This window comes from Ursus americanus, chromosome 15 (assembly GCF_024610735.1).
Source record: "Ursus americanus isolate L20-20 chromosome 15, mUrsAme1.1.p, whole genome shotgun sequence".
NCBI classification, from domain to species: Eukaryota; Metazoa; Chordata; class Mammalia; order Carnivora; family Ursidae; genus Ursus; species Ursus americanus.
This window is the reverse complement of record NC_142141.1, coordinates 3,363,154-3,388,230: the sequence shown is the minus strand read 5'-3', so window position 1 is coordinate 3,388,230 and position 25,077 is coordinate 3,363,154. Positions and strand designations below refer to the sequence as shown.

Here is a 25,077-nt window from a genome sequence, read left to right as displayed (position 1 = left end):
TGATTTTATATCCTGTGACCTTACTGAACACATTTATATCAGTTTTTTGGTGGAGTCTTTAGGGTTTTCTGTATATCATATCCTGTCATCTGCAAAAAGTGACAATTTTACTCTTCCTTTCCAATTTGAATGTCTTTAATTTCTTTTTCTTGCCTATCTGCTGTGGCGAGGACTTCCAGTATGATGTTGAATAGAAATGGCAAGAGCGGGCATCCTTGTCTTGTTCTCGGTCCTAAAGGAAGAGCTTCCAGCTTTTCACTGTTGAGTATGATGTAAGCTGTGCGGTTGTCGTATATGGCCTTTTGTGGCCTTTAATATGTTGAGGTATGTTCCTTGCGTACCCACTTTGTTGAGAGTTCTTTTAATCATAAATGGATATTGACTTTTGTCACATGCTTTCCTGTATCTATTGAGATGATCATATGATTTTCAAACTTTTTTTTGTTAAAGTGGTGTATCATCATCGATTGATTTGCAGGTGTTGAACCGTGCTTGCTTCCCTGGAGTAAGTCCCATTTGATCATGGTCCTTTTAATGTATTGTTGAACTGATTTGCTAATATTATGTTGATGATTTTTGCATCTGTGTCTATCAGGGACATTGGCCTGTAATTCTCTTTTTCTGTGCAGCGTTCTCGTCTTGCTTTGGGTCAGGGTAATGTTGGCCTTAACACGGGTTTGGAAGTATTCCCACCTCTTCAATTTTTGGAAGAGTTTGAGAAGGATAAGTATTAAATCTCTGAATGTTTGGTAGACTTCACCAGTGAAGCTGTGTGATTTTGGACTTTTGTTTGTTGGGAGTTTTTTTGGGCGTGGGGGGTAGTTTTTTGATTACTGATTCAATCTCTTTAATAATTGGTAAAGGAATTGATCTATTCAGATTTTTCTGTTTCTTCATGATTCAGTTTTGGAAGATTGTATGTTCCTAGGAATATAGCCATTTCTTCCAGTTTATCCAATTTGTAGGTATATAATCGTTCTTGGCAATCTCTTATATTCCTTTGTATTTCTACGCTATTGGTTGTAACTTCTCTTCTTACATTTTTCATTTCACTTATTTGAGCGTTTTCCCTTTTTCTCTTGATTAGTCTAGCTAAAGGCTTGTCCATTTTGTTTATCTTTTCAAAGAACCAGCTCTTATTTTCATTGATCTTTTCTATTTTTTTTAGTCTCTATTTCATTTATTTCTGTTCTGATCTTTATTATTTCCTTCCTTCTAATAACTTTGGGCTTCATTTATTCTTCTTTTTCTAGTTTCGTTAGGTGTAAGTTTGGATTATGTATTTGGGATTTTTCTTGTTTCTTGAGGTAGTTGTGTATCCCTATGAATTTCCCTCTTAGAACTGCTTTTGCTGCATCTCCTAGATTTTGGACTATTGTGTTTCCATTTCCATTTGTCTCAAGGTATTTCTTTTTTTAATTTCCCCTTTGATTTTTTTCATTGACCCATTGGCTGTTTAGTAACATGTTGTTTAATCTTCACTTATTTGTGATTTTCCCAGTTTTCTTCTTTGTAATTAATTTCTAGTTTCATACCACTATGGTCAGAAAAGATGCTTGATGTGATTTCAATCTTTTTCTTTTTCCTTCAAATTTTTGTTTTAATTCTAGTTAGTTAACATGTAGTGTAATAATCATTTCAGGAGTAGAATTTAGTGATTTGTCACTTACCTGCAGCACCCTGGGCTCATACCACAAGCACCCTCCCTAATACCCATCACCCATTTAGCCCATCCCCCATCCACCTCCTCGCCTTCAACCTTCAGTTTGTTCTCTCTCGTTAAGAGTGATTTCAGTCTTCTTAAATTTATTGAGACTTGTTTTGTGGCTTAACATGTAATCTAACCTGGAGAATGTTCCATATGCACTTGAAGAGGATGTATATTGTGCTGTTTGAGGATAAAATATTCCATATATATCTTTTAAGTCCATCTGGTCTGATGTGTCATTTAAGGCCAATGTTTTCTTATTGGTTTTTTGTCTGGATGATCTATCCATTGATGAAAGTGAAGTATTAACGTCCCTTACTATTATTGTGTTACTGTCAATTTCTCCCTGTAGGTCTGTTAGTATTTGCTTTATATATTTAGGTGCTCCTGTGTTGGCATATAAATATTTATAAATGTTATCATCTTTTTGGGTTGACCCCTTTATCATGATGTAATACTCTTCTTTGTCTTTTATTACAGTCTTTGCTTTAAAGTCTGTTTTGTCTGGGATGCCTGGGTGGCTCAATCAGGTAAGCATCCAACTCCTGATGTCAGCTTAGGTCATGATCTCAGGGCCTTGAGATCAAGCCCCACATCAGGCTCCATGCTGGGTGTGTGGCCTGCTTAAAATTTTTCTCTCTCCCTTTGCCCCTCAACCCCCCCAACTCATGCATGTGTGCTCTCTCTCTAAAATAAAAATAAAATAAAATCAATTTGTCTGATATAGCTAAACCAGCTTTCTTTCCATTCCCATGGAATATCTTTGTTCACTCCTTCTCTTGCAGTCTGTGTGTGTCCTTATATCTGAAGTGAGTCTCTTGTAGGCAATATATATAGTTGTCTTATTTTTATCCTTTCTGCCACTCTGTGTTTTTTGCTTGGAAAATGTAGTCCATTTACACTTAATTATTGATAAATATGTACTTACTGCCATTTTGTCAAATGTTTTCTAGAACATAGTTTCTCTGGGTTTTTTTTTTCCCCTTGTTCTCTTCCTTTGTGGTTTGATGCATTTCTTTAGGGTTATGTTTAGATTCCTGTATCATTATGTTTTGTGTATCTACTATACACAAAAGTTTGAATGCGTTCTAAAAACTATATTCCCCCCCATGTTTTATGATTTTTGTATTACATTAACATTATTTTATTTTGTTTATCTCTTAACTAATCATTAATAGTCTTAATTAATTTTACTGTTTTTATTTTCTAACCTTTATACTGGCTTTATAAGTGGTTAATCTACTTTTACTGGTGAGATTTTTACTCTCATATGTTTTCTCGTTATTAGTTAGTGCCTTTTCAGCTTGAAGAAATTCCTTTAACATTTCGTGTAAGGCCAGTTTAGGGGTGATGAATTCCTTTAGCTTTTGCTTGTCTGGAAAACTCTTTATCTCTCCTTCAATTCCAAATGATAACCTTGCCAAGTATTCTTGATCAGAAGTTTTTTTTTTTTTTTCCTTTCAGCACTTTGAATATATCATGCCACTCTTTTCTGGCCTGCAAATTTTCTGCTGAAAAATCAGCTTATGGTCTTATGGGGGTTCCCTTGTTTGCAAGAAGTTGTTTTTTTCTTTTAGTGCTCTTAAGATTCTCTGTTTAACTTTTGACATTTTAATTATAATGTGTCTTAGTGTTATTCTCTTTGGTTTCATCTTATTTAGAACTCTCAAGAGGCGGGGCACCTGGGTGGCTCAGTTGGTTAAGCATCTGCCTTCGGCTCAGGTCATGATCTCAGGGTCCCGGAATTGAGCCCCACATCAGGTTCTCTGCTCAGCAGGGAGCCTGCTTCTCCCCCTGCCTGCCCCTCCCCCTGCTTGTACTCTGTCTCTCTCTCTGTGTCAAATAAAATCTTTAAAAAAACAAAAAAAAAATTCCCTGGGCTTCCTGGACTGGGTGTTTGTTTCTGTCCCCAGGTTAGAGAAGCTTTCAGCCATTATTTCGTCAAATAAGTTTTCTGCCCCTTCCTCTCTTTTCCTTCTGTGACCCTATAAAGCAAATGTTATTCTGCTTCATGTTCTTCCATAAGTCCCTTAAACCATCTTCGCTTTTTAAAATTCTTTTTTCTTTTTGCTGCTCTGGGTGAGTTCCACTGCCCTGTCTTCCAGGTCACTGATCCATTCGTCTGCTTCATCTGGTCTGCTGTTGGGCCCCTCAAGTGTATTTTTCAGTTCCATTATTGTATTCTTCAGCTCTGTGACTTCTGTTTGGTACTTTCTTACATTTTCTGTTTCTTTGTTGAAGTTCTCACTGTGTTCATCCATCCTTCTCCTAAGTACAGTGAGAATCTTCATGACCATTACCTTGAACTTTTTAATAGGTAGATTACTATTTCTGTTTCATTAAGATCTTTTTCTGAGGTTTTGTCTTGTTCTTTTATTTGGAACATATTCCTCTGTTTTCTCATTTTGCTTGCCACTCTGTGTTTGTTTCTATGTATTAGTCTAAAGAACCACCTCCCCCAGTCTTGAAAGAGTGGACTTGTGTAGGAGATGAACCTTATCGTTCAGCCTTGCCCTAGCTCTTCTCGCCCTCAAACCTTTGTGACTGTCTGAGCAGCCTGATTTATTCTTGATAGGCCGCCGTGGTTGAAGGTGTGCCAACACCTGCCAGTGCTCTAAAGGGAGTAATCACAGGCAGCACCTGTGCTGACTGGAAGCCACACCCTCAGGTAGCAGCTTTTCAAGTATGCAAATGTATATAGTCCCGTGAAGCTGCAGTTGTAAACCTTGCCGGCCTCCAGACCAGGAAATCTGGAGGTGGCCTGTGGGCAGCTGTTGGAAAAATCAGGGCTTCAGGCAGATGTATAAGCTCTTTTCTAAGTGATACCAGTGAGCTGCGTGAAGGCCAAGGGAAGGCTCAAAGGTGTTATTTCCTTGCCTGCGTTCCCTCCGAGTGCCGCTATAGCCTCTAGATGTCTGCAGACCTGAAGCCTGTCCCGTAGGTTGAAGCTCCAGGACAAGTAGTGGGGCTTTTTCAGAGACAGACTGGAGCTGGGTTTCAGTCTGCTGTCTGTGCAGTGCCCTGGGCGTGGTAGCTTGCCCAGAACTGTCTTTCCAATTGCTATGGTCCCATGGGGCCCATAAACACAGGCAATTCTGGCCACAAGGGCCAGGTGCTCACGGGTGTTGCCTGTGTGGACGGCCTTCCCCTACCAGCTTCAGCGAGGCTGCTGGAGAGTGTTGAGGCCAGGGCCTGCCTACGGCTCTGAGGAGGCAGAGAAAGAGTGCCGGGGGCCAGGCACACCCAAGGCTTTAGCAAAGCGGTGTCTGTGCACACCTACCTGTGCTAGCAAGGGAGACGGAAAATACAAAATGCTGCTCACTGGCACCTCTGTCCCCAAAGGGAGTCCCAGCTGACCTCCACCCTTCTGCTAAATGCATCTCCTCTACGTATAACCCAGTCACCTCTCAAACTGCTGCTCCCCGCCGGTCCCAGGATGGGTGAGTCTGTGCACGAGCCCCCCAAAAGGAATATCTCAGATTTCCAGACCCCCGGGTTTCCTGGACAGACGCCCCATTGGTTTCCAAAGCCAGATGTTCTGGGGGCCTCATCTCTTCAGTGAGGGTACCAAGGGTTGGGGTGTCCAGTGTGGGGCACAAACCCCTCTCTCCTCAGAGAGAGATTCCAGACCCACAAGATCTCTCCATATTATGAATTATCCCACCAGGGTTGAGGTTTTTGGTGAGATTGCGTCTCCACCTCTCCTACCTGTCTTGATGCGGCCCTTTTATCCCTTGTTGTGGAGGGAAATGTTCCACTACTTTTCTATTCTTTTTCAGCAGGAATTGTTCCCTGTGTAGCTAGAGACTGAGTATGTCCCTGGGAGGAGGTGATTTCAGGGTCTTCCTGTGCCGCCATCTTGGACTGTCTTCAATCTTTCTTCCTTCCATGTAACAGTTTTATTGAGATATCCTTCACGTACCATGCAATTTAACCATTTCAGTGTATAATTCACTTGTTTTTAGTATAGTCACAGAGTTGTGCCACCATCACCACAACCAATCTTAGAATATTTTCATCACCCTCAAAAGAAACCCTGTAGCCTTCTGCGATCGCCACACGATCCCTGATTCCTGCCTGCCCTCCACCAAGCAACCACTAATCTATTTTCTAACTCTACAGATTTGCTATTCTGGACATTTCATATAATATGTGGTCTTTTGTGCTCTGCTTTTTCATTTAGCATAATGTTGTCCAGATTCTTTATTTCTGCTTTTTCTTCCTTCCTTTCTTCCATTCTATTTTGTGTTTTCTTTTCTTCCTTCTGTTTCTTCCTTCCTCCCCTCCTTCATCCATGGTCTGAGTTCTCCTTCCCCAAGCACTTGGGCTTTATGGAAGCTTTTGGCCATTTGTAGGCCCTGGGTGGGGAGCTCTAGGCATGAGACTATGGCATGGACTCCCCAGGAGCCCACGTCCTTACATCCTGCCCCGGAGATGCCCAGAACACTGTGCTCGGGCCTGCGGGCCTCACACCTCTGCTCAGTTGCCAGCCAGAGCAGACTGGCTACAGCCAAGAGTTAATCCTTTTCATCTTCTGTCTCTTCTGAGAGTTTGGGGAATGAGATTCCTTCCCACCCCCAGAGGAGAACTCAGGGGAAGGACAGCAGAGACAGAGGAGGTGGGAAGACTTTTACAGCCTTAAAAGTCACGGAGAATAAATAGTGCCTCCCAGGAGTCACTTGAAAGGTAGAGAACTCGTCTTCCAACTCCCTGGGGATTGCGCCTTTGAAGCCAGCGAGAGGCCCCAGCTTCTGCCCAGGCCGTCCCTCCTCCCTCCCTCTGGCTTCATGCAGACCCCCTCCCCTGCTTGTTCCCCACCTTCACCATCCACTCCTTCTGCTGCAGATCTGATGGGACATACTTTGGGGCTGCCTTCCCAGAGGCTGTGATGGGGACGGGATGGGAACTGTGCATTTGGGGCCACTGCTAGTCGCTTTGTGCTCACAAAAAAGGGGGGGTGGTGAACACTCCAGGTGAACAAATTAGAGAAGGGCCCTTCTCCAGGGGATCCAGCCCCAGGGCACACGGCTTGGCAAGCAGAAGGAGACCTGGGTTTCAGCCCTGATGCCCTTGTGCAAGGACAGGGAGGCCCTGCAGACTTCCCAGGCCCCCTGGGAAATTGCACGGCATCAGGCAGGAGTTAGCCAATCTTATCTGCAAAGAGCCAGATAGTAAATAGTTTGGGCTTTGCAACCCATATGTTCTTTCTTGCAACTACACAACTCTGCCCTTAGAGTGCGAAAGCAGCCATAGACAGTACATAAATGAATGGGGGTGGCTGTGTTCTAATAAAACTTTATTATGGATGCTGAAATGTGAATTCCATATCATTTTATCGGTCATGAAATGTTATTCTTCTATTTATTTTTTCCTCCACCATTTCAACAGAAGTAGGTGGTAGGCTGGATTTGGCCTGCAGGCTATCGTTTGCCAATCCTTGATGTAGGGGAAAGAAATGGGTGTCAGTTTCAGCCCCAGCACTGGCTGGCTCTGTGACTTTGGGCGGGTGGCTTGTGCTCTCTGAGCCTCATGTGCAAAATGGGGATAGAAATGTCTCTCTGTGAGGATAGCAATTAGGCTCAGCATCAATTTATAGAAAGCACCTAGCAGAGAGTTGATGCTCAGTAAGTGGTAGTCTTTCTCTTTCTTTCTTTCTTTCTTTCTTTCTTTCTTTCTTTCTTTCTTCCTCCCTTCCTTTCTTCCTTCCTCTCTCTCTCTCTCCCTTCCTCCCCCCTTCCTTCCCTCCTTCCTTCCTTCCTCCCCTCTGTACAAGAGTAGCTGGGAAGTTCAAGGCAGGCTTTGTGGACTCGTGTTGCAGCTGTGCCCTTGAATTGTTCAAGTCAAGCCCTGACCCCTGAGTCTCACATCTGTCCTCTGAAAATGAGGGACTTGGATCAGTCTCAAGAGACAATTTCAACCCAAATTATATATAAATGCTTAACAAGGGAGAGATTTTATGCCAAACCCCCAATGTGTTTGTGTCAAGAATCTTCTGGCAAGGGCAGCAAAGAACATATTTTTCATACTAACAAATCATTCTGAGTGTGGAGGCAAATTCAGTAAAACGTGTCCTTGTCACGACCCAAGCTGTGAGTGCAGATGGGGGTGTAAAGCAGGTGCGCGACAGGGCTGCCGCGAGCCTCCCCCCGCCCCCCCGGCAGGTGAGGGGCCAGATGCTTCACAGCCTCTGCTGCTGAGTCCCAGTTTCCTCATCTGTCAAAGAGAGCTACGGCTTCTGGAGGCTGCCATGGCTCCTGAAGAAACAGCAGAGAACACAGGGCTCTGTGTTCTGGGGTGTTCATTGGACCCATATAGGAGCTGTTTGCGGCATGTTGGTGGCCAGAAATAGGGTACACCTGAGACCCGCTGTGCATTGCAGGGTGTCCGTAGCCCCTGAGGCTCTCCTGGGGCTTGTGGATCACTTACTGTCTGCCCGGAGCTGGGAAGGAGGAGGGCAGGGGACTTTGTCCCACCTGGCGTAAGTGGCGGGTGGCGCTCCGGCGCCTTGGCGGGGCTGCGGCTCTGTACCGATCATGCAGAAGGTTGCAGCGTGCGGGGAGGGCCATAGGCTTGGGCAGCACGGGCCCGTGGGTGAGACTCCGGCCTTCCTCATTGCAGGACTGAGCAACGTGCCATTGTCACCCAGGGACAGGCATTGGGGGGGGGGGGGGGCCTTGGCAAGGCAAGGCGGTCCCAATGCCCAGAGGGTTCAGGGAACTTCCCCTTTCCATACCGACTTTGGAACACAGTATTTATAAATACTTAATTATTGTGGAAGGGGAACACTAGAACTGAAAGTGGAGGAAAAACCCCATTCCTGTTGCCGCCTTACGCAATCCCCGAAATCATGGCTCTGTTCCCCTGCATGTTCTTCACGAGCAGATGTGGCCTCAATATCATGGTGAAAGAGAGGTGCCGCACTTGAGCTCCTCAGCAGACTGAAGTACGAGGTGTACCAGGCAGAATCTAGAGAACAGTGACCCCAGGGCCGCACGTCTCCCGTTTTAGGGGCTGCTGAGCCTTCCTGAGTCGTTGATTCCCTTACCTTTTACCGAGGTCCCACTCCCCTGCAGAGGCTTGGGTGGGAGGGAGGGGGACACTGACGGAGGCCCTAGAAGAGTAGGGACACGTGTGATGAGTGCCCAGACCCTGTTGCTGTGGGGGCCAAGCTGGGAGTGCAGAGAAAGCCTCCTGGAAGGGGTGGTGTCTCAGCTGACTCCTGAAGGACAGTAGGAAGTTTCTAAGCTGAGGAGCAGAGGGGCCATTCTGGACGAAGGAACAGCATGGGGAGAGGGGTACCCTCACAGGCAATGAGGTGCCGTTTAGTACTGTGGTCTGTTGAGAGAGTTCTGAAGGCCAACCTCCCCATTTTTGCTGGCTGGTTGATCTGAGCAAGTCCTTTCCTCTCTAAAACTCTGTCCCCATCTGCAAAGTGGGGCTGGTCCTTACAGCACCTCCATGCTAGGCTGGAGAAAGGAGCAAGGCTGTTAATGCATGTGCCTGGGACAGCAGCCTGAGCCCGCGCAGGTGTAAGATCCTGTGTTTCATTCTGCTCAGGGTCTGGGGTCTGACCCCAAAGGAGGATGATGGGTGGGCCCCACTCTACCACCTAACCCTAGGCCTCCTGCCCCAGCCCCCAGGTCATTCCTCCTCCTCTCTGGGCAGTAGGGGAACTGCTCTCATGGGCTCTTAAACACCAAACACCCTAGGACTCTCTCACTCCTGTTTCTGTTTGGGGTCTAAGAAATCATCCCTGCCCACACCCGCCGTTGCTGCCTGGCGGGGGGGGGGGGGGCTGCAGGAGTGAGAAGCCACAGCAAGCCCTCGACATCTCAGAATAGTATCCCACCCTGCCCCACCTGAGACCCCTCACACACCGGGCACACTGGCCTGCATTTAACAACTAACTACCTGGTGACAGTAACTAGTCACCACCACTGCCCTGGGAGTGGTTGAGCCTGGTGGAGTCACACTGCCTGGAAGCTGCTGACCTTGGGCACATTACCTATCCTCTCCATGCCTCAGTTTCTTTGTCTGTAAAATGGGGGTGTTGCCAGGACCCACTTCAAAACGTTGTAAGGATTAAAAAGGAGAGAATAAATATAAAGGCCTGAGAACAGTGCCTGGCACTTGGGGGGTCCCCCAATGACCACGGGCCTTTAAGAGTTTTCGGGGGGGAGGGAGTGCAGGGGGAGCCTCATGAGTGAGAGAAATATTTCCCTATTGCACTTTGCTGTGGTCTCCAGATTTTTTTTGCTATTATAAACAACCCTATGATGAACATCTCCGTGCAGAAAACACTTTGTTCCTTTCAGATTATTTCCCTAGAAACTGAATTTCTGGGAACAGAATTACTGGTAGAAGGGGAGGGATATTTTAAGCCTTTCATCACTCTTTGCCTAGTTGTTTTCTAGACAAGCTGCCGGGCTTCCCTGCCACCAGTTACACTGGAAGGTATCACTTCCTCAAAGCCAAGCTGGGGGAGCAATTCGGAAGGGCTGTAAGGGGCGCCGCTGGCTAGGGCAGGGCATGGGTGCAAGGAGAAGGGGCCACCTGCATTTTAGAATGGGCAGAGGGGACGGAGAAGAGCGAGAGTCTTTAAAAGGACTAAGAAGGAGCCATCAGAGAGGGGAGAGCCTGTCACACGTTCAGAGCACATGAGTCTCGACCTGAAGAGGCCAGCATTGTGAGACAGGGAGCTGAGCCCAGGATGCAGCACTGACAGCACCTGACCATGGGCATTGCCTAAGCCTCAGTTTCCCCATCTGTAAGGTGGGCATGACACTTCGCCTACCTCACGGAAGTGGGATGGCGTGAGTGATCGGAAATGACCTTGAGGATTGACTCGGGTGCCACGGGTTCTTTTCCCATAAACACCCACTGGTGTAAGTGAGCAGGGCCTAGGGGTTTTCTTCAGGTGTCCCAAACATTCTATAGTTTCAGGGAGAGGATTGGGCGAGGCAGCCAGCCTCCTGGGGATTACTGGAGGGTTCGAGCAGCAGGGCAGGGGAAGCCTAAGGTTAGGACTGGGGCGACCTGAGTGTGATCCAAACTGTGTGGGTGACGCCTGGCCTCCCCGAGAGCCTCTTTGTGTGTTGGAAGGGATCAGGGTGGGCAGGGCATCTCCAGCTTTGCCGCTGGGCCACACGGGGCTCTCTCAAAGCTCCACCGCTTACCTGCTGTGAGTCACCAGGCAAGTGGCTCAAGTTCTCTGGGCCCAGACTTCGTCTGTTAGTGCTAAGGAGATAACAGCTGTACCGCATGTGTCACACGGGTGCTGGGAGAGCTCAGTATGGGGTGCCCAATGCATGAGCACAGTCGTCACTCTTTCATTTGGCAATCCTGGTGCAGCTGCAGGAGACGGAGGACGTGGAGGTCAGGGAGGAGTTGAGTGGAAGCAGGCCTCCCTGTGCCTTCACTTCTTCAAGCAACAAGCCCAGCGTGCTGTAACATCCCCAGCTCCCCTCACCCCTGCGCGACCTCAAGCAGGTTTCTAACCTCTCCGTGCCTCAGTGTCCCCTCCATCAAATGGGGAGAATCGTAGCACTTACCCCATGAGGGTTGCGTGTCGATGAACTGAGCTCAGACTCACAAAAGGCTTAGACCCAGAGTGCAGGAGGCGCTCCGTGGACAGTGGCTATCATGCGGTTGCTCTCAAGGCTTAGAGTCCAGGCTTTGCACCAAGGAGACAATGGCAAGAACCCCGTTCCTCTACCCACCAACTCTGCGACCTTGGTCAGGTCACTTTATTCCACGAAGGGCCCCTCCCCTGGTCCGTAAAGATGTGGGCAGTGCCCACATGGCAGGCCAAGCACACAGGAAATGCTCAACATGACTGGAGACTGAGTGTCTTAAAGACAACACCGGGGAAACCTGCCCGGACCCGTACCCTGCAGCATCGGCCGTCCCCGTCAGCGGGAGCAGATGTGACAAAGGGTCACTCTCCCTCCCCACCGGCCACCCCCCTATGCCAGGCACTCCCTCAGGTACAATCTCACCAACCGCAGAGGTGTAAGATCATGGAGAAGGGCCAGTCCAGGCCACGAGCTGAGACTGTTCCTTGGCCAGTTCCTGACAGTCCTCGGCTCCTTCGCGGCCAGCCTTGCTCCGGGGCCTGCCAGGTTACTTGCAGACTCGTCCAGCGGGCCCCCATGTTCTGGCTCTGGAACCCCTCCCTGTCTCCTCGCCCACTGCATCCTTACGGGGTGCAGGTGAACTAGACCAACTAGACAGCCCTGCTCTCAGAGCACAGTCCACAGCTCAGGCTGCCCCGCTGCCCGAAGAGACACCCTTCCTGCCGACATCCCCGTTCGATTCCCACTCATTGCTCCAGGCCCACCTCAAAGGCCACCTGCTCCGCAGAGCTTCCCCTGATCCTCGGCGCCAGAGATGGCACACCCACGCACACTCAGGCCCTGGCACACACTCACATACCCACACATACACACGTGTGTTCACATTCCCAGCCGCTCACACCTGTGAGTTACTTGAGACAAGTGACACTGCCCTGACCATCGCCACATCTCTCATTTTACGCTCAGTCCTGTTCTGTCAAATTCATTTCGTCTGGTCCTCAGGAGGGAGCATGCCAACGGCTGTTGTTTCCTGTTTGAGTTTTGTTATTGAGTGACCTAGGGACATCACTTAACCACCCAGAGCCTCAGTTTCCTGGTCTGTGAAGTGGGACACCCGTGCTTGCCTGATAGCACCGCTGGGAGGGTTAACTAGAAAAAGGGTGCTAAGCAGCCCACTCAGGACCTAGCATGTGGGCACTCAGTAAGTGCTGCTTCTTGTCAATCATTTACTCATTCACTGGTACAATTCACGACGCCTGCTCTGTGCGCGGCCGCTCGGGGCTGCTAGAGTCGTAGCCAGTGACTCCTCACTGAGCTCCCAGTGCGGCCCGGGCAGTGCCCCGCCAAGCAGTCAGGGGTGCGTGCCCTGGGAGTCCCTAATCAAGATTGCTTTGGTGAGCCGAAAGCTTTCAGACCCTCACCAGCTCCTATGTCACCAGGGAAAAATTTAAAGGGGCCAGTGGTTTATGACAATTACCTCTAGATCTCAGCTAAGTCCCAGGGAGTTCTGGGGTGCCTTTCTGGGATCAATTTCACCTTCTCTGGCATTGAAATGAACACCGTGTGCGTGCACAACTCCTGCAGGAAGCCTCTGCCCAGTTCGCTGTGATGCTCGCTGCTGAAAGACAAAAGACCTCACCACCATCCCTTCAAAGTAGATGCTGGTGGAGGCAAACCCTCTATGTTTGCTTCCAGAAAATTCTGAGAAGGGCATGAAAAAATAATTTCTTTCAAGAGCAGGGGCCTGAAGTTTGGTCATGCCAGCATATCGGGCAGTATGATTTGTGGCAGAAAACAAAGGTATTTGAACACGACGCTCTGATTGGCTGCTGGGTAGACTGGTGTCCTGAAATGCCCACCTCGTAGCTTATTCAGAACAACCAGAAATGAGGCCTGGCCTGGAGAAGAGGGTCACCTCTGAGTTTGACAAAAGCTTAAGGCCCAAGAAAGAGCCCTGAGGGGCTATTGCCAGCTCCTGGGGCACAGAGAGCCTCTTCTCCTTTCTCGGCTCCTCCACTTCCTTTTCCTCGTAAAGGAGTTTCGGTGACCCAGTTCCCAGGAGGCAGGCGAAGCTGACATGAGGCCGTGACGGTTCTGCTGTGCGGTTGAGCACAGGAGAATAAGAACCCTGGGTTCAAAGTTCAGACCAGACCCTCAACACACAGTCCCTCACCCTCCAGTTCTTGGGGACCCTGAGGAACAAAGCAGCCAATGGCCATACCCATTGCAGGAAACAAGGGAGGAGGAAGGGGAGGCTTCCTCTCCCAGCGCTTTCTCTGGGATCATCCTGTTTCACAGAGGAGGAGGGGGACTTGAGGGAGAGAGGGAATGGTCTGAGACCCAACAGCAGGAGAATGAGGAAGGCTCAGACCACACTCAGGACTCCTGGTCCCAAACCTCCCACTTTCTCCATCCCCCCCCCCCAACATGGCTAGTCTCAGAGGTGCTGGCTGAGATGACCAGCGTGCCTCACCGTCCCTCCTGGAGTTCCTGTCCACAAGGCCCTTCCCGGCCAGCAGCAGGGAGGTGGATAGAGAAATAAAGCCAGCGTGAGTCACCACACACAGCGGAAGGGCCGTCAGAGCGGCAGGGGAAGTGCTTCGTTTCTGATGATCTGTGAATTGGGGAAGTCAGAACCTGGGAGAATCACTATTGAAACTGAGATGGATTGGGCTTTTCGTTTTCACACATGTGACTGAACACCGACTCTGAACTTGGACGGCGGGGTGGAGGATGAAAGATCCAGGGCCTGCCTTTAGCCTGGGAGATAGACAAGCAAACTGATAGCTTACTCAAGGAGGTCAGTGCCTCCGTGGAGGGGCTCCAGGAGCTGGGAGGGGATCAGCAATCCTGGGAAGCCTCAGAGACAACCTCCTACCGGAGGTGAGGCCTGAGCAGAACCTTGAACCAGAAGTAGAAGTTGAGCAGCAAAGAACATAAAGGCAGCCCCAGCAGTGGGACATGTGCCAAGGCACAGACGGGAGGGCCGGCAGGTGCCGCACGCAGGTGGTGGTCCTGTGCGGTCGTCTGTACTGTGCACAGTAGACGGCAGTGGTGAAGAGTACTGACACTCACACCGGCAGTCCGCACAGCAGTCCCGTGAGCACTGACACTCACACCGGCAGTGCGCACAGCAGTCCCGTGAGCACTGACACTCACACCGGCAGTGCGCACAGCAGTCCCGTGAGCACTGACACTCACACCGGCAGTGCGCACAGCAGTCCCGTGAGCACTGACACTCACACCGGCAGTGCGCACAGCAGTCCCGTGAGCACTGACACTCACACCGGCAGTGCGCACAGCAGTCCCGTGAGCACTGACACTCACACCGGCAGTGCGCACAGCAGTCCCGTGAGCACTGACACTCACACCGGCAGTGCGCACAGCAGTCCCGTGAGCACTGACACTCACACCGGCAGTGCGCACAGCAGTCCCGTGAGCACTGACACTCACACCGGCAGTGCGCACAGCAGTCCCGTGAGCACTGACACTCACACCGGCAGTGCGCACAGCAGTCCCGTGAGCACTGACACTCACACCGGCAGTCCGCACAGCAGTCCCGTGAGCACTGACACTCACACCGGCAGTGCGCACAGCAGTCCCGTGAGCACTGACACTCACACCGGCAGTGCGCACAGCAGTCCCGTGAGCACTGACACTCACACCGGCAGTGCGCACAGCAGTCCCGTGAGCACTGACACTCACACCGGCAGTCCGCACAGCAGTCCCGTGAGCACTGACACTCACACCGGCAGTGCGCACAGCAGTCCCGTGAGCACTGACACTCACACCGGCAGTGCGCACAGCAGTCCCGTGAGGTTGCCGTTGCCGACTTAACTTCACAGATGAGAAAAGCGAGGTTCAGAGAAGGCCCGAGCAAGGCTCCTGTAGAGAGAGCAGCGCTGAATCTGGATCTGGACCGCGGATGGCTGACTATATTCTAACACCCTCAATGTGGAAAGATGGGATTCTGATTCAAATTCAGATTCTAGGACTATGATGAATCAGGATACTGTTGACTGCCAGGAGCAGAAACCCAGTTAAAAGAGTCTGGGGGGGAGGGGCGCCTGGGTGGCTCAGTCAGTGAAGCGTCCGACTCTTGATTTCGGCTCAGATCATGATCTCAGGATCATGAGATCGAGCCCCACATCAGGCTCAGCACTGGGCGTGGAACCTACTTAAGATTCTCTCTCTCTCCCTCTGCCCCTCCCCCCAACTCATGCGCACCCATGTGTGTGTGCTCCCACTCTCTCTCTCTCAAAAAATACACAAATAAAGTAAATAAAAGAGGCTGGGATTGGTGGAGGTGGGGAACTGGCTCACGAAACTGAAGAAAACAAGGGTAGCTTCAAGCGTGGCTGGATCCAAAGGAGCAAATGTCATCAGAAAATTCTCTTTCTCCAGCTTTCAACTCAGTTTGACACCGTGTTGACTTCGTTCTCAGAGTCTCCCTGTGGTGCCACGAGCAGCTCCAAGCTTACATCACCCCACCTTGGCAACTCCAGTGGAAAAAGTCCACAAAAAGTTTCAGGCTTTCATTGGCTGGTGGGTCATGTGTCTACCTCTGTACCCACACCTGGAGCCAGGGCAAAGAATAAGAGGTCAGCCCCACCTCACTCACATGGGCAAAGAGTGAGGAAGGCTGGATCCCAGAGAATCAAAGTGCTATTACCAAGAGAAGGGAAACAGATGAGAGGAAGGTGACAATGACAGGTGTTTACCATAAGCACTTACTGTGTGGCAGACACTGTATTATGTGCTCTTCAGAACCGCGTTAACATCCCCTAGCTTCAAGATTTAGGGCTCAGGGCAGGATGGGCCATGGGGCTATGAAGGGGGTCAAGGATTATTAAACCTACTGGTATTTCTAGACTCTGTAATGTAATAGAGTCTACACAGAATTGGAATTTAGCTTAGTGTCTCATCCTAACTTACCTTTGGCAGGGATGGCAAGCTAAGTAAAGGAGGAGGGCTCCATGCCACTAGATTTTACTATGTTAAACATGCATGTTAAACTTATTTTATAAGAGGCTAGAAATTCTGCAAGGTAAGAAGGAAAGAGAATGAGGACGGAAAGGGCAATCTAAAGCAGAGCAAGAAAAGATAGGAAAATTTAGAAAAGGTGGGGCAAATATAAAACACAAAACCCCATTGAAGAAATTAGTCAAAATACATCAGTAATCACAACCCATGTGAATGGAATAAACTGTCCAAGTAAGAAAAACAAAGGTTGTCAGATTTGATTTTTTAAAAACCCAAACAAATGTTGTTATAAGAAATAGACTTAAGGAAACAAAACTGTTGAAAGTATAAGGAAAGAAAAATATAATATGCTAGACAAATATTAACCAAAGGAAATCTAGCTTCAAAAATATGTAAAGTAAAATTGACAGAACTACAAAGAGAGATTCATCACAAACGTCATAAATAAACAATATTAAGAGTTTAGAGACGATATTATTTTAGATGTTACAGAGATTAAGAAAGGTAATAAGAATACTATAGTCAATTCTATGCCCCAAACAAGGGAAAACTCAGATAAAGGGAAAAATTTCTAGCAAAGCAGAACTTGCCAAAACTGACTCACAATGAAATAGAAAACTGGACTGGTCCTGTAACCATTAAAAATAAATAAAATGAATGAAACACTAGTTGTACTTAGTCTTGCAAAGGAGTTCTACCAAATACTCTAGGAATGGTCATTCCAATTCTGCACAAACTAGGGGAGAAAAAAGGGAAACTCTCCAATTCATTTGATGAGGCCATTATAGTGTAAATTCAAAAACAAGTATGAGAAGGGAAATGATTTTAAAAAATGGAAAACAACTCAGATGTCCATCAACAGGTGAATGAATAAATAAACTGGAGTATTTTCACATAATGGAATACTTGACAGCACTGAAAATGAACCACAGGTTCATGCATCAGCACAGCTTAATCTCAGAAATACAGCATTCAACAACAACGAAAGGTAGCTGCAGACAAACAATCATAAAACATGATTTCATTTATCTAAAAGGAAAATACTGAATTGTAAATACTTTCAATTTGTAGTTTTAATCCTTCTTTGGATTTTTCTGGTTTTTTTTTTAATAAGTGGTGAATTTTTTTTCAACTTCAGAGTAAATTATAGTTATTACAGAAATTTATGCTTATTACTTAAGTGATAATGATTGAGATGTATGCTGAGAGGTTATGTATGCCAAAAACCACTAACTGCTTTAAATAATCAAAATTTTAGTATCTGAAACTGTGTATTAACTGATAAATAAGCCAGTATTTTTCTTTTTAAAAAGATTTATTTATTTTAGAGAGAGAGAGAGAGAGCGCAAGCAGGGGGAGGGAAAAAGGGAGAGGGGGAGAGAATCTTCAAGCAGACTCCCTACTGAGCATGGAGCCCATCTTGGGGCTGGATCTTGGGACCCTGAGATGAGGACCTGAGCCCAAACCAAGAGTCAGACACTTAACTAACTGAGCCACTAAAGCGCCCCAATAAGCCAGTATTTTTCAAGCCTTTATATGAACACAAAATGGCAAATAGGGGGCAGGTCCTTCCAGTCATGTTCAACTTGTGTCTGCAGTTATAAAATACTATAAAAGTTATTTTGTTTTCAAGCATGAAGTGTTGTAGGGGGTTGTTATGATCGTAAAGTACAGAAGGTTGTTGTGTTTATGGTTATAAAATGTTGTAGGAGGATCTTTCACTAACTATATTATTATTGGAAATAGTCTGCCTCAAATAATACTCTGTGTTGTTATATTAGACAAAAGTCTTTTTTTTTTTCCTTTTTAAAGAGAGAGAGAGCAATAGGGGAGGGGCAGAGGGAGAATGGGAGAGAGAATCCCAAGACCCTGAGATCATGACCTGAGCGGAAACCAAGAGTCAGACGCTTAACCGACTGCACCACCCAGGCGCCCCGGACAAAAGTCATTTGGTTGCAAGTGAAAGTAATTCAGGTGGAGAGCCGCTGACTGCCTTATTTCCTGTGCCCCCAGCTTCTCTGGCTCATAAGGAAGATGCAGTCGTCATGGGAAGGACTCTCTTTCTCCCGAGTTGAGTTTTGAACTCACCTCTCAAGCAGTCGCCGTTGCCACATGGAGAAGCGAATCCAAAAGCGTCCTCTAAGGGATGGGGTCCAATAATTGCACTCCCACCCGGACCACACGCTGTGGGGACGGCATGGTTGCCAAAGGAAGGCGTGTGGGGCAGAGACATCACATTTATATAACAGGGTTCATTTCAAGATGCTTGTCATCCATGAACAGCCATGTTCCAGACAGACAATCCAGATTTAGCCCCCATTTGGAAAATGACAATATTGCCGAATTAATCGTTATTTTGTAAAAAGAATAAAGCTGTAGTTTGCAGCCCCCCCACCTCTGCCAAAAAACAATAAATAAAAATAAATAAATAAATAAATAAATAAATAAATAAATAAATAATAAAATAAATAAATAAATAAAGTGCAGAGAGAACACCACAGTACGATGTTTCAGGATACCAAGGCATGTACTGAAACAAGTCAGGTACTGGTAAATTCTATCCCTTAACCTGAGAGGTGGTTATACCTCTAAGATGGTGGTATCCATTTTAGTATTCCTTAATATTCTTTGAACCACACGTATTTGTTTTTTATATAGTCTCTTTGGATGTATGATGTATTTCATTTAAAAATACTTAATGACAGAATCAACATGTAACAAAAAGATATGTCTGAGTAGAGGAATTATTTGAGATGTTTATCTTCTTTGTTTTGTTCATCTGTCTGTGCTGAATTTTTTACAAGGAACATGTGATATTTCCATAATAATATTATTTTAAGTCATCTGTAAGCTCTTGAGAAGGGAGCTGGTTATTTCCTAGCCAAAGCTCACTTTTCTTTGCTACTTTCAGTGAAAGTCGCTTGACCAGAGCTGCGTCTGGAATGTTAACCCAAGGGTAGATACCTGCCTGCTTGGTCAAATATGCACACCGCCAGCATGGAGGACTGGGGCCTGGGAAGTGCCAGGGCTATAACCTTGAGGCCCAGGTGAGGGCACGTGTTCTGGGGAGGGAAGGGCTGGCCAAACCTCCAGGGAGAGCTTGGACCACTCGTGGCCTTCAGCAGTGGCTAAGCTGGACCATAACTATGGGCTGAGGGAAGCTTGGGTGTTGGGGGCAGTTGTCAACTGTGTCTTACAAAGTCAGGTGTCCAAATCCGCAACCCCCATCTAGCTAACAGATGCTAAAGGGAAGCTCAATGTTCTTCCCTCTCTCTACGGAGAGAGGCAGAGGAGCAAGGAGTTTGACGCCTCTGGCAGCCAGATTACTTAGCAGATGATGGCGAGAGCTGAGACCAGGTGTGGTCGTCTCGGGACATCCCAAGGAACCGCAGTGGGTCCCAGGGCCAAGCTGGTGGCACCCAGCTTGAAACTGATGAGGAAATTGACCACTCCAGCCTAGGCAGGGAAGCCAGAAAGTGGGTAGCGTTGGTGGCTTTAGACAGAGCTGAAGCCAGATTTTGTCCTGCCCTGGGGCTGCAGAGACCCCAGAGTCTCTAGGGACACCATGCACTAGTCAGCTTCTCCTGTGTTTGGGCTACGGGGAACCTGGGATGTGTCAGGGACTCAGAACGGCACTGCCCAAACCCCTCGCGCATTCCCTTCCCATCCGGTCCAGCCCATAGTCTTCTCCCACTTGCATTATATGCACTTGAAGCTCTACACCAACTTGCTGTTTTCACTGAAATAGACCAGGAAACTTTACATTGTCACCGTAAATGGAAATGCAGTTTCACTTGCGGAAAACAAAAAGAACCCATGAGCATAGATACAGTGACACAAAACACTGTCACCAAAGTTTGACCAGACCCAGTTGCCTGATGAAAGCTCTGACCTGCCTCCTGTTCTCTGTTCTGAAGGGAGATCTGCAGGTGTTGGGGTGCGGAAAACACAAGAGCGCCTCCCTGAGCCTTTCCCTCTGACTTGAAATAAAAGAGATAAAGGAATTCTTACTCACTGAAAGTAGCTAAAGAGAAAAGCAGGTCTGCCATCCGCACCCTAGCAGGCAACAGCGCAAATGACCTCTGTATGCCCAGAAGTGAGGGAAATCCTCTTCTTCCTAAAAATGTATGCCAAAGACTTTGTTAAAAACTTCCCTACCAAGCTTTTGGCTAACTCAGTCTTCGGTGATCTATTCTAAAGGAAAGTGATCAGATCGACTCAGAAGACGTTAACGGAGGAACTACTATATACCAGCCGTAATTGTGGGGGGCTAGCGCCTTAGCTTTGGGGAACACGCATTCACATGGAGACAGATGTTCTCACAACTGGTTTTAATGCAGTTAAAGTCTTCTCCCAGCCTCCCTTCGACCCACGCAAGGCATACTGTCGAGGCCAGGAAGCATTTCGCTGAGAGTGAGAAACAGCAAACATTAATTGGGCTCCTCCTGGGAGCCAGGCAAGGTGTGAGATACTTTTGTATATATTTTATAATACTCAATCCTTCCAAGAGTTGGAAAGGTGGTTGTTTTCTCCTCCATTTTGGGGTTGAGAGGAGTGAAGGGGCTCACGGCATGTTGGAAGCAGGCCTGAGATCTGAAAGCAGGTCTCCCGAACGCTCCCCTCTGCGCGTCGAGGGAAGAAGTCCCTGCCCCTCGTGCGCTGCCCCGGTGGCCAAGGAAGGGCCCCCACCTCATCCCACCCCACCCTTCCCAAGGCTGGCTTAGGAGAAGCAGAGGCCAGAGGGTGGGCCCTGGGCCCGCTGGCCTTGTCCCATGGCCACCTCCGCCCTGACCTGTGCTTGTGTCTCCCCAGGAAGCCAGCGCTGCCCTGCACTGTGTGCTCCGGCAACCTTCTAATCTGCTGCAAGAGTCTGTGGGGGCTTGGGTTCCTCCAGAGACACACGCGAGGCCCCTCAGAGGAGCAGCCAGGCGAGCCGCTGTCCGAGGAGCCACTGAGGACACCACCCCAGGAAGCGGTGAGGACTCTGCCCTCCGAGGCTGTCTAGACCCGGCCCAGGACACAGAAGATACTGCTTCTGGTCACCAAGATTTGACTCCTGGGGCCATTAAGGACCCAGAAGCCCCCAAAGCCACCGAAGATGCACCCTAGCCTGAGTCTAGGGTCTCCCAGAGCACACAGCGGGGTGCTGGGGTCCTGGATCTAGCGCAGAGCAGCCTGGGCGGTGCTCAGCATTCCCAGCCGATGCTCAGAACTCTCCTGGGCCTGGGTCCGCTCAGTCCCATGGGTTCAGAGCTCGCGTGGGTGCTGGCCCTTAGTCATGAGCAGAGGGGGCTGGACACGGGTGTGTGTGTGTGTGCGTGTGTGTGTGCAGGTGAGTGCATGGATTTGTACACGCAGGGACGCGCAGGCCCTCGGAGATATGGTTAGCCTCTCACTCGGTCACGGGTTCTGCAAGGTGAAGGAAAGGAAGGGGCGAGGGAAGGGAAAGAAAGGAAGGAAATTGGCCTTTAAGGAGCACCTGCCGTGTGCCAGGTCAGCATGAGCTCGCGTAATCCTTAACGTGGTAAGAATCACCAACCTACTTTACAGATGTAGAAACTGAGGCTTAGGGAGACGGGGGCCCGCCCCAGGGCACTCAGCTAGCACGTGTGCCTGGGTCCTGGGAGGCCCTGGAAAAATAGTTGTTGAGGGAATGCAGGACCAGGAGCACGGGCCAAAAGCCAGGCCTCGAGCCCACGTCCTTGACATGGCATTGCACTGCTGCTCAGGAGAGAGATCAAGGTGTTCACTTGCCTCAGCCCACCCTTCTCTTAGAGGGGCTCCCCCCCGGAGCCCGAGGGGGTCCCTTCATGCTGCAGTACTGCCCCTCTCTGGTGCTTTTCGTCAACAAGAAGTGGTGCGGAGCAGAGCCCACAGCGGGGCGGGTGGGGGGCAGCGGTGCGCCAGAGTCAGGGAGAGGTGGCGTTGGGGGGCGGGGGAGGGGATTGACCCCACAGCGCCCTCTGCCGGATGGTGACCTTGGGGGCATCAGTAGTGATCTCTCTGAGCTGCTCGGGACTCCTCCACACAAGGGGCTAAGATCCCCTTTGCTATTCACAGGGCTGTTGAGGAGACCCAGGGAGGTGGGGGCGGTGACACCTGGAGAAACGAGGGTGTGCATGGACTCTGCCTGCTAACCACGGCCCCTCCCCGAGCCCACTCCTGCCTTGGTTCCAAAGCCCCCGGTGGCGTCCCCCTCCGCGCGCACCCATGCCTTCGAGGCCGGCCGGCGGCTCACTGTCCTCTCCCGGGCCGTCAGGGCTGCCCGCCCCATAAGCCTTCTCTTCTCGCCGCAATTTCTCTCCCTCTGTGGCCTCGTCTGCACCCTCGCAACCGAAGTCACCGGAGACTTCTCTGCGAGGAAATTCCTCCCGGGTTTGTGCCTGGAGCCCGGGCTTCCTCTGGGGGCTTCCCCCCATGGCTGCACGCCCGAGCCCCCCGCCTGGTGTTTCGAAGGCACCTCCGTTTGGGCACGTCTGCGGCCACGCTCTTGACCCACTCCCTACCCCTGCTCGGCTGCCGGGCTCCCCGTCCCGCACAGAGGTCTGCCACCGGCTCCGCAGCCCAAGGGTCCGCCCCTCAGGGTCAGCGTTCTCGAGCCCCGGCTGCATACACAGCCCTCTGCTCGATTCTCCGCACCTGCCCTGTCCGCGCTCAGCCGCACTGCCATCCCGCGGTCAGGACAACCGCACAGCTCGCCCTCCGTCCAGCCCGCCCCCACCCAGCAGCCGCCGCGGGCTGTGCAAAATGCTGCCGTGGCCACGTGGCACACGCAGGCCGCCGTCGTTGTCCTGGCCCATCGGCCCGCGTGCTCAGGCCTGCCCCGGCCTCCGCCCCCCCCCCCCCCCCCCCCGCCACGCTCCCCTCTGTCTCTTCAGCCCAACCGCCCGGCTTCTCCTTTCTGTCTGTTTATCCTCCTGCTCCTGGCCGCTACAGGGCCATGCACAACGCTGTTTCCATGACGTGGAGCGCTCTTCCCGCCCCTCTGGCCCTGAGAGCTCAGCTGAAATATCACTTCTTGAGGAAGTCTTCCTTGACCCAGCCCATTAGGTCAGGCCTCCCCCCCACACCACAACCGTCTCCAGAAGCCACTGCGTGTTTGTAATTCACTGTCATCCATGTGGTTCCCTCACCCTTGTCTGTCTCCCCCACTCAGGAGGTCACGGGCCCTGCCGATTTCTGCTGACCTCTGTATAACTAGCTCCTAGAAGGGTGTTTGGCACATAGTAAGGGCTTTAAGCAGTTTATCTGCCCAAACACCTGAAGGCATGATTTGCCCCCAGTGACCCTCAGAGGTGCTCTGTCTCTTGGCCGGATTCCTTCTAAAAGCCCCAGAATCCCCTCCTCCAATGTTTTCCCAGGAGTCTGAGGCAGGTGGGTCTCTAAGTCATGGCCAAGTAGCCTCAGCTGGCCAGGGCTCCGACCCCGTGTGCCCACATACCACCTGGCATGGCAGGGGCCTCCTTTGGGTCTGTGTCTGAGCTGCCCCGCCCTTCTGGCCGCTCCCTGGAGCCTCTCTGCTGGCTGCAGAAGTGGGGCACATGCTGTCTAGAGGAGGGGAGCATCTGCGGTGGGCCCCCAAATCCATGTTCTGTGTTACCATCATGTTCCAATAAAGCTATCGAAACAGATGCTGCCTTGCGGTTTTATTTTTTAACTTCCTGGTGAGGAATACTCCCCAAACTTCATCACACAGTGTGTCTTGATTTAGAAAAGGAGTTATGGTAAAATACTGGAGTAAAGGCCAACTTGGCAGTTGCCTTAAAAAGTCAAGGAGTTCTCAGGGAACTAGAGAAACACCACACTGGCAACGAAGGACGGGCTGGTCGGAAGGATCAGGCCTTTGTCCTGCTCGCCTGGTGAGCCAGGTACGTGGTGGGCGCTCGGTAAGGGTTTGCGGAAGGCCACGCTTCCGCAGTTTTCAGCTGCAGAGATGCTTTTGTGAAGGAAGAGAAAAAGACATCTTTAAAATGGCAAACTTGTCAGTCGAGGAAGTCTGACTTCCTGGTTGAGGAGCAAGAAAGAAGCCACCAGATCAAGAAGAGGCTCATGGACTTGGGGCCGGGAAGGAACCCCAAAGGCACCAGCGGAAGGGTTTGGAAGATGAAGAGAGGGAGCTGACCAGAGTAGAGGTGAGCACTGACAGTGTTCCCTGGGAGGGGAGGGAGGAGGCCAGAGGAGGCTGTGGAATACTGAACTTTGGGCCTTGCAGCGAATGCAAGAAGACGCACCTCGGTGAGTGTCTACAGGAGGCAGAGAAGAGGTGACGAGTCATCTCAGCCAAAGCTTATGGGAACTGATTGGCTCAAAGTGGATTTTTTTAAAAGATTTTATTTATTTATTTATTTGAGACAGAGAAAGAGAACATGAATGGGGTGAAGGGCAGAGGGAGAAGCAGGCTCCCCACTGAGCAGGGAACCCAATGCAGGGCTCGATCCTGGGACACCGGGATCATGACCTGGGCCGAAGGCAGACGCTTAACTGACTGAGCCACCCAGGTACCTCTCAAAGTGGATTTTATTATGGGTTTTTTCAGGGGAGAAAAGACAAAGCTGTGCTAAGGGAACTTGGGAAAGATGAGAGTAGCAGATGGAATCAATAGACGGTATTAAGCAGTTCTACACAGATGGAAGACAATGACTGGGAAGTGTCTCCTGAACCATAGCGGTGGGTGTGATGAATAGTGGGGGCTATAGAGGCAACCAGCCAGGGCTGGAAGCTTGGGATCACAATTTCCAGAATTCTATTCCAACAGGTGTACATTCTACCAATAGGAAGCCGAAGAGAAGCAAAATCATTCTTGCTAAATGG

The 25,077-nt window shown here is 49.7% G+C and overlaps 1 protein-coding gene across 1 annotated transcript in view; it reads left to right on the top strand.

Moving 5' to 3' along the window:
- HRH2 (histamine receptor H2) overlaps positions 1–23,102 on the top strand; it is a 52,559-nt gene extending 29,457 nt beyond the window's left edge. Inside the window, exon 3 of the mRNA XM_045803496.2 lies at positions 21,079–23,102. Within this exon, the coding sequence (XP_045659452.1) occupies positions 21,079–21,271 (193 nt within the window). The 3' untranslated portion in view covers positions 21,272–23,102. The remainder of the gene's footprint in view (positions 1–21,078) is intronic.
- Positions 23,103–25,077: the final 1,975 nt, after the last annotated feature.